The sequence below is a fragment of the Lineus longissimus genome, chromosome 11, assembly GCF_910592395.1.
Source record: "Lineus longissimus chromosome 11, tnLinLong1.2, whole genome shotgun sequence".
Classification (NCBI taxonomy): Eukaryota; Metazoa; Nemertea; class Pilidiophora; order Heteronemertea; family Lineidae; genus Lineus; species Lineus longissimus.
Window position 1 is genome coordinate 17,636,503 of NC_088318.1, and position 8,688 is coordinate 17,645,190.

General features: G+C 41.4%; 2 protein-coding genes across 3 annotated transcripts; one reads left to right on the top strand and one right to left on the bottom strand.

The window, feature by feature from the left end:
* Positions 1-9: 9 nt before the first annotated feature.
* On the bottom strand, positions 10-3,138 carry LOC135496195 (uncharacterized). The gene is made up of 5 exons (XM_064785371.1): positions 3,050-3,138; positions 1,499-1,647; positions 891-1,133; positions 484-572; positions 10-100 (listed from the first exon to the last, which is right to left on the bottom strand). The coding sequence occupies exons 2-5, from the start codon at positions 1,637-1,639 to the stop codon at positions 64-66; spliced, it is 510 nt and encodes a 169-aa protein (XP_064641441.1). The 5' UTR covers positions 1,640-1,647; positions 3,050-3,138; the 3' UTR covers positions 10-63.
* A 1,280-nt stretch (positions 3,139-4,418) lies between these two features.
* LOC135495543 (uncharacterized) lies at positions 4,419-8,106 on the top strand. 2 transcript variants are annotated; one of them, XM_064784317.1, is made up of 6 exons: positions 4,419-4,602; positions 5,317-5,396; positions 5,638-5,822; positions 6,406-6,563; positions 6,809-7,076; positions 7,246-8,106. In XM_064784317.1, exons 2-6 carry the CDS (start codon positions 5,330-5,332, stop codon positions 7,381-7,383), a joined length of 816 nt encoding a protein of 271 aa, XP_064640387.1. In that variant the 5' UTR covers positions 4,419-4,602; positions 5,317-5,329; the 3' UTR covers positions 7,384-8,106. The 2 variants fall into 2 exon arrangements, with proteins under 2 accessions (XP_064640387.1, XP_064640386.1); XM_064784316.1 differs by having other exon boundaries at positions 4,426-4,602; positions 7,243-8,106.
* The last annotated feature ends 582 nt before the right edge of the window (positions 8,107-8,688 follow it).

An 8,688-nucleotide genomic window follows, 5' to 3' on the forward strand; every position in this document is an offset into this window, starting at 1 on the left:
AGACTCTAGTTCTATTTTAAATTATCTAACATTTGTTCTGAGAATGATTACAGTACTAACGGATTATGTCTCGTATGGATGCTCGCCGATGTAGTTCCCCCTGAAAGATGAAAGATAAGGCTTAAATCACGAACGGGTCGCCCCTCGCCTTCCAGTTCGGAGTTCAGCATTAGGCCCAATACGCTGTTTACAATGTATCGTCTTTGCATCTAAGCCTAAATTCCCATTGTTCACTGTCTTATCAAAGGGTGATCAGGGCAAATAGTGATGGCATCGACCCCCCAAGAAACATCTTACACGTCATCGCTGAAACAACTGATGTCTTCAAAAGCTAATGGATGATGGAAAAAATGGAGACAACAGGCTGAGTATTCTCACCTGTTGTATATCATCTAAGGAAGGAAGCATATGGTAGTGAACAAATAGATGCTAAAATTGTAATGGTCGTTATCAACTTCAGGATGTGAACATTGTTTTACTTACGCTGGCTGGTAGTTGCAGACGACAATATCCATGCCGTCTGGACAGTGCTTGTAACCGCAGCCAACCTCTGTTGATTTGGCCCAAACAACCTAAAAAAGAATTATATGATGATAGCTTTTGTTCTGCATTTCCTTGACCCGGTCATGGCCCAATTGCTCTCCCCCTTGTCCCGAGGGATGGAGGGGAGCAACGTAGATTCCAAGTTTGATAGTCGCACACACAACCGATGATTCCTCATAAAGTGAACTTAATTATGGCCGTATTTGACGGTACTTTGGCTAAATGGCGCTGCTGCTGCTATGGCCAGACTTGATCGAGAAAGCCAGTGAACCGGGGATATTTCCCTTCTCTCTGCGCATGATTATGCAAAGTTGCAGTTGGCGTAACGAATGTTGAAAATGACTCGCCTGGGTATAATGTCCACACATCTTGCCAGGGTTACATTTCATCGATGAGAAGTGATAATCGTTCTTCTCGCCAAACCACGCTTTGACTGCACTCTTGCCCACGTGAGTTACACCTCTTCCCCAGGAAGCATACAGGTTTTGCCCGATAGGACCTTCACCTTTGGCCTCTGATGGTTGACCGTGAGCAAATCTACATTTGTTAGCCCAGGCTTGGCCATAGCCTGCTAACTTATCGCTCCATTTCTGAAATAAAAGAGAATGCAAAGTAAATAACTAGTCCTGGGATGATAGATCGTGGGTCCGAGTCAAGTTTGCCCACTTAAATGTTCAGTACACAAATGCAAATTGGTTGGTTTTGCACTGTTTTCATTCATTTGCTATCGAACTGGAGATCACCCAGTACCTGATGATTCATAGTAGTCATTTGTTACAAGGAATGATAATAGCTGCAGCAGTAAAAATTTGGAAAATGCAATCAGGATGAACAAGTTCATTACTCATACTATTTCATAGTTACTATCATAAAACTGGTTTTATCTAAAATGCAATATATAGGCCTACCGAACATTTCCATTACTGGCATATTTCCAAAGAAAAAGACGACTTACCATCATCTTCATGTTCCTAGCTGGTTCTCCCTTCCTTTTGTCATTATGCTCGTTCACGATCTCGCTCTTGAAGGTCGACTGGCTGAACTTTCCTACTGTCATACCCAGCACGCACAGTAACACAGCGGCTTGGATTTGCATGGTTGGACCTGTTTGGAGGAGGGAATCACCACTATGGGAATGCTAGGTGTATTCCTGTTTCGCCTATTCCTGTTCCGCCTATTCCTGTTTCGCCTATTCCTGTTTCGCCTAATTCATGTTTCGCCTAATTCCTGTTTCGCCTATTCCTGTTTCGCCTAATTCCTGTTTAGCCTATTCCTGTTTCGCCTAATTCCTGTTTAGCCTATTCCTGTTTCGCCTATTCAAATGTATTGCTAACCTCCCCACAGACGTAGGAATATGAACCGTCCCTCACTGACCGACCAAACCCGAGGAGAGCCACATATGTACGCATTGACGAACGCATGTTACGCCTCAAAGAACAATATGTCAATGGAGAGAGGGACATAATGAGTTACGTTGATGCCATCAGTTACCTTGTCTGACATAATATCATGATATGTATTTTCCACCTTGTTTGACTTTATATGTGCTGTACCTCCATGTATATTATGACATGGGTTTTACAGCTGATTTTGATCAAATAATTATGAGAATGTACAATATTATGTATTTTTATCAAAAACTCATGAATTCAGTTTTCATAAAATAAACGACTGCTTTACTCTACTTAATCTATTAGTTTTTACTGTGTGTCAGTATGGTCCTATGGTCCTATGGTCAAATAGGCATGGTTTGTTAACAAAGTTGATGGCATTTGATTAGTCAAATTGTCATCACATCGTTAACATCATCCAATTGTCCCCGCACATTTTCCCCATAAAATGGACATGCATCCCTAAGGTTCCCCGTGGGAGAGTCGATTTATTGTAGGGGTACTGGAAAGTAGGCGAAGCAGGAATAGGCGAAACAGGAAATAGGCCAAACAGGAAATAGGCCAAACAGGAAATAGGCGAAAAAGGAATAGGCGGAACAGGAATAGGCGGAACAGGAATAGGCGAATCAGGAATAGGCGAAACAGGAATTTTGTAGGCGAAACAGGAATAGGCGAAACAGGAATAGGCGAAACAGGCATAAACCTAATGCTATTCGAAATTTGACCAACTAATTTTTGGTATCATATCATCTGGGGTTTTCTTCCTGCAATCTCAACGTAGTGATCGAACTTTTGATAACCCGGAAGTTGTGTATAGGTGTATCTCGAGTTAAGAGAAAGTCCCATAGCCACATTTTGAAGAAGTGTCCGCATGATGATCGCGGTTAGGCATGTAGCACCATTCTATGAGATGAACTCGATGGCAGGATGCTCCGGAATGTTTAAGATAATCGTATTATATGATTCGAGATATAACTATGGCATATGCGTTTTCAAATTCATTCAATAGCTCACTCAGTGTTGCTAATTAATCTGCATGATTATTCAAACACCCCTAATAGAATTTTTTATGAAAAAAGCTTTGCAGGCGTATAGTAATTAGTTAAATTACTCACCTCAGAAACAACGAAATGCAAAAAATATGACTGGGACGATAAACACCCTCTCCTCGACTGGTGTTGGCGGTCTGATTCTCGTGCTAATTTGCTTCTTTTAATATTGAGAGACCTCATCAAGACCCCACCTTGTCCATATTGCTTTGGTAAATTGGCCATTTGGCTTGTTTATGTGCGATAGGAAATTATGGGTTTGGGTTAGCCAGCTATTATTAGCATTTAGTGGCATTGGTGAAGTATCCACTGAAGGACTCTACAGTTGTAACGATGATTGTCTGTTAAGTTCATCATTTTCACACCCCTAAACTTATGATACGTGCATTGTAGGAAAAGTGCACTTTGAATGAATGCAATATCGGTGTTGTTCCGGTTCGTGAAGCAGAGATCCTAGATATTACTTGTGACTTCTGTCTGAAGTTTGACTTCGAGGCCGATTATGGGCGAGTATATATACACTATGTAGTTATTTCGCTTGGTTTAGTTGCATACACAACACTAGCTCCATTATCATGGCAGTTATCATTTTGTTATTATCTGCTAATGTAAAGGTCAACAGATAATATTCAGCTCAGGGATGGTACTGAAATAGACAATGCTAATTAACTCACTCTTCCAACTTGGGAATATAACAATAGTATCTAGTAATAAAAGTGTTTTTCATATCGTTCTGCCCAAAGGTACTTGTTGAACTCAGGAATGTGACCAGATCACATTTCCAAAATATATTGCTATTGCACAACACTAGATTATCCTCCGAGTCGGCCTAACCAAAGCCCTTTCACGGTGACAACTAAAGCTGGTCAACTATGACGCTGTGTAACATTACTATTGTGATCACACCATCACAGTTTAGTGACAAGAGGTCAGCCAAGTACCTTTGGCCAGATATATCTGAAAAACACTATGGCCTGGTTATTGGGGTTCTGTTCAAAATTTTAGAAACTGGCCAACTCGCTCATGTTTGCTCTGAAATCATCAGTAGTTATATTTACTGCCGTCAAATTATAGCTCGCATAGCCTATACTCCCGGGAACCTTCCAATGCGCGATGCCCCGCTCGGCTGTGCTCAAGCGACCAATAATACTTGAATGAATCCGTTATCTTTAAAATGATATCAAAGTAGAAAACATTTAATTAATTTGTTGAAGTATTTCGTTCCTGTAGCGCGGATAACACTGTTGTAATACAATATCATACGGAATAGTGATACACTATATCCTTCCATCAAATGCTCATATGAATATTACTGATGTGTGAACATGCATATTCTCGTTAGATCAGAGAAAAGCAGGCCGTCAATAGAAACTCTTTTATGATATTGACCTGACCTCAATTCAATAACCTATGTATATCAATGCAAGAAATAATCGATTAATTTCGCGGAAAACCAAATGAGGGGAAATCATTGGGGTGTTTTATGGCACGTCCGTTTGTCTCGACGCGTTTTCAAGAAACTCGGCTGCAATAGACAAGGTAGTTACGTGAAATGTGGAGTGTGGGAATCAACGCGGATGCCTCGCTTACATCAGCGGCTTTCTTTCACTTCTGCTAAGGTTAGTTTGCGTATTTTACAACTGATTGTTGGCTACGGAAGTGGTTTCTCATCTGAAGCAATACAGAGATGTCTAGGCCTATATGACGGGGCTTACACTCAATGCCTACTATGTATAGGTGAAGATTCGTTGGCGCCTTGACTAGCATACGTTGGTGGGTTGCTGAGGGCAAATTCGGCCGCGAAGAGTTGCAGTTGTGGCCCTGCGATTTCAAGCGAGTGCGTCCTGGTTTTGAAGGGAATAAGACCAGGATATTAAGGAGAGTTTCTTACAGCTCTTTGAGTTATGTTAGCGGGACTTTGATTTTGATTCTCATATCCCTGAGAAGTCAATATTATAGTGGTTCCAACGAGTTCGTCTCTTCATACAAGGTGTACTAGATTCTCCCCGAGTGTATATAATAAATACACACTCATGGATAGACAATGGGTGGCGATACCAAGATGTCCGATGATCATGACCTCATGTTCCAGCTTGACATTTATTTCGATTTCGTTTTTATATTTACAAGTAACAAGAGTATGTCATATTTACACTTTAGAGATTCAGATAATGACAAAATACACACTTGGTGTGTTTCCCAGTACCTACATGTACATGTGTACCTATGTTCCCCGGTAAAGGATTTTTTGGTACCAGTATTTCCCGGTATCAATGTTTCCCATTAGCGACGGGTAACCAACATGGCAATGATGCCTGTTTTCTTCCTCCTAGTTGTAAATGAAGAATGGATGATTCCGAAGATTTCCCCGATCAACCATCGGAACTGATATTAAACGAGGAGCCACCAAAAGGTACACTCTATTGGCCTTCGATGGACATGTTCGGAGACCAAACAAGCAATATATACATCTCGCTGTGGTCCATTTCATAAGTATATATATCACGGTCCTTTTTTGACCGCTGTGCGAAGACTGCTGGGCCGATTTCTTCAAAGTTTGGTTTTTCTTAAATCTAATTTTGGTAAAGATGTGAACGCTTTGCACGAATATCATCATGATATCATCATTATTGCGCCAATTACCTTGTTTCCAGACGACCTCTATGTGTGGGTGTTCTATAAAGGTAGCTTTGTCTGGAAATGTCGCATCAAAGAGGAGAGTGGCTGTGTGATCCGTGGTTCATGCAAGGCAGATAAAGAGACCGACGACGAGGAAGAACTGTATACAAGAATGGACCGGTTACAATTAACACCACAGATGTCAAGGAGGACTGACGAGGTAATTATGGGCCACATCAGCGCTTGTTCACATCAACTCCCTGATAAGTTTATTGAAGTCTTAAAAATTGGAACTGAGAAAAGCAAAAGTGCATTTACTTACATCAACCATACGTTTCCATCCAACATTAGTTCTCTGTTGCTCATAGGTTTTTGAATAGAACATGGTCATCGCCTGCTACCTTCGCCGTGGTGGCCAAAGTTCCTAATCAGTTTGGCCAGAGATTCAAAGCCTGGCTCGCACTTATATGGTCCCAGACAAAACTTATTTACGATTGTTTATAGATCTGTTATGAAATTCTTCCTGATGATCATTAGGCTGCTGTCAAGACTACTGAAGTTGATAAACTCAATAACAAAACTGCACCGGTGTGGCGGGGATAGTAGTCCTAGGGCTGATAGTCCGTGTAACAATAGCCCGCATTGCTAAATGTTTTGGTTAGGGTTAGCGGTACAATAGATCATGCTGCTTAATTGGTCAAATACAATGCTGCCGGACTATGACTCCAGGGGGACTATATCCGCTGTCACACCGGCCATCAACATTCATCTATGACACATATATATGGTTCTTTTCTTTCAAGGGCTGGGTTATCATAAACCTTCCTGAACCATCCTCCGTTGACGATGTGAGACCCCGACATTTAGATCGGATCAACAAAGGTCTAGATTCTATGGGTGATGGCATACGGATTAAGCGGAACAAAGAGAACGGATGTATATATGGCGAGAAACTTCTGAAGTAAGTTAAAATGGCTGAATTTAGTGAGATACCTTTGAATTCGTTCTAGTTGAGGTGGGGTCTCATTTCGCCGCATGAAGACGGTCAGGTCTTGCAAGTAGCGGCGTAGTATCAATGGTTATATAACATCCTACAGAAAAAAAGGCATAGGGAATACACAACATTCTGATTCCTACCAAATTCTCTGTGAACTTTAGGTCAGACGATATCTTCTCTGGATGTGTTGACAAATCCCTCTTTTTCAGTTCCTGCCATATCTACCACGCGTATCCTATGATTGAGTTGGAGTATACCCAAACAGAATGTTTGCCACTGGCTCTTCCCAACATGAGAGAAAAGTGTCTATTCAACCCGGAGAACTACTGGAGGAGATTTGACGCGAACCCGAATCGACATGAGCGACCGAAAGCTGTGCTGTCTATCGGCGAAAGATGGTCTCTGACCAAATCATTGGAGACCTGCTCAATATCAATGACTGTTATCAATGCGCAGGACCTGTATAAATATCAACAGGTTGGTACGCCAGTGTGCTCCACAAATTCACTGTTCGAATTCAGTAACTTGAACTGTGATCCACTTAGCCTTTCGTTGGCATTGTATACAAAAAAGTCCATATCAATGAAATTTCTACAGTTATACGTGTTTACCAGCTACCAAGTCATAATTCGTTTCATTTTAGAAGATGATCCCATGTCAGATTGAGGTCAGCCCAGACACATCGCTGGAGTACATGGGCACTGGGGAAGGAGCATGTGACGCACCTATACGAAAAAGCCTGGATTGTGATGGTGGACATTCACGCGGGGAATCTCATCATTAGTTGTAGTATAGGAGCAGATTATTGAGAAAATTTGTTTCTCTAGACAATGTAAAATATAGTATTGGCCTCTGTATCATTGAAGCCGTTTATCCGGGATTACCACATGACTTGACCTAATATGCCAATATATTGCCCGAGTGATGCATCCTGTATGTAGAATATGCACTGTTCCCGCACAAAAAGTCAGATAAGCCCAGATTTTTATTTATACTTGGTGATGGCATATATCTTTGAAAGAACTTGTTGTGTTCAGTTTCTGGTAACTGTCACATTGGTGAAGTGATTTTGTCCTCACCGTCTAAATAAAAATCTAGGCCAAGACTTGTGAGTTCTTGCAGTGCAATACTCCCTAAGCTTGTTACTAGTCTAACCAAGTATGCAATGCATACTACGATACCTATAGTCGTGCAATCTGTGATAAAGCTAAAGCTGTCGTTTCTTGGCAGTTAAAGGTCATATATCAAGGTTTTTTGCCATTTTCTGCTGTAAGACGATTTCAAAAGTGTACCTAACACTTTATATAATACAGGAAACCAAATGCAATTAGCTCCATCCATTTTGAAGATATAGCCAATTATGTGTTTGACAACTTGATTACCTGATCAGGCTAGCAACTGGCTTGTTAGAGCCAGGCGGCGGGTTCAGCAAAAGTTGTGATGTAGATCAGGTCATCTGTACATGTCATGCAATAATAAAAGCAGGAGGGCCTTAATTAATTATGCACACCTGGAAGTAATGTGTTTCATTCACTATGGTGTATTGTGTGGCTCCGAATTGTGTCAAGGCTAGCACAAAGAACAATCGAATGACGGATGGGACCCATTTTCATGAATTTCCAAAGCCAGTTGAACGAGAGAGGAGGAAGCTGTGGATTCGGAAGTGCAAACGTTTGGAGTGTTGGAAGCCTGGGCCTTCGGCCAAACTTTGCAGTGATCACTTTATCGATACGGATTATCACATGAAGCCGGATATCTGCATCCAACTGAATATTAAATGCCACTTGTTAAAAACAGCTGTTCCATCTGTATTCGATTTGACCAACCCCACTTACATGCGACAGCCTCCAAAGGAACGTTCGTTAGCCAAAAAACGTAAACATCAAGAAGTGAGTTGAACACTATTTCATGATTTATACACTGCTGATGCACACAACACTCATACTACCCAAATGGCACATGTCATCCACTGTACAGTGGCTACACAACCATGTCAATTGCATTTAATGCCCGAGGCTGCTGAGGTCGGTTGTTATACATAATGTGTAGGCCCTATTGGGGCCTGTGATACCGCATAGTGTCTTCTTGT

Excerpts from the sequence above, each read along its gene's own strand:
- LOC135496195 (XM_064785371.1), bottom strand. The coding sequence starts at position 1,639 with ATGCAAATCCAAGCCGCTGTGTTACTGTGCGTGCTGGGTATGACAGTA. Across the intron at positions 1,134-1,498 it reads CTAGGAACATGAAGATGATG|AAATGGAGCGATAAGTTAGC; the intron begins GTAAGTCGTCTT and ends CTTTTATTTCAG. Across the intron at positions 573-890 it reads TGTGTGGACATTATACCCAG|GTTGTTTGGGCCAAATCAAC; the intron begins GCGAGTCATTTT and ends ATTCTTTTTTAG.
- LOC135495543 (XM_064784316.1), top strand. The coding sequence starts at position 5,330 with ATGGATGATTCCGAAGATTTCCCCGATCAACCATCGGAACTGATATTA. Across the intron at positions 5,397-5,637 it reads AAACGAGGAGCCACCAAAAG|ACGACCTCTATGTGTGGGTG; the intron begins GTACACTCTATT and ends CCTTGTTTCCAG. Across the intron at positions 7,077-7,242 it reads ACCTGTATAAATATCAACAG|AAGATGATCCCATGTCAGAT; the intron begins GTTGGTACGCCA and ends GTTTCATTTTAG.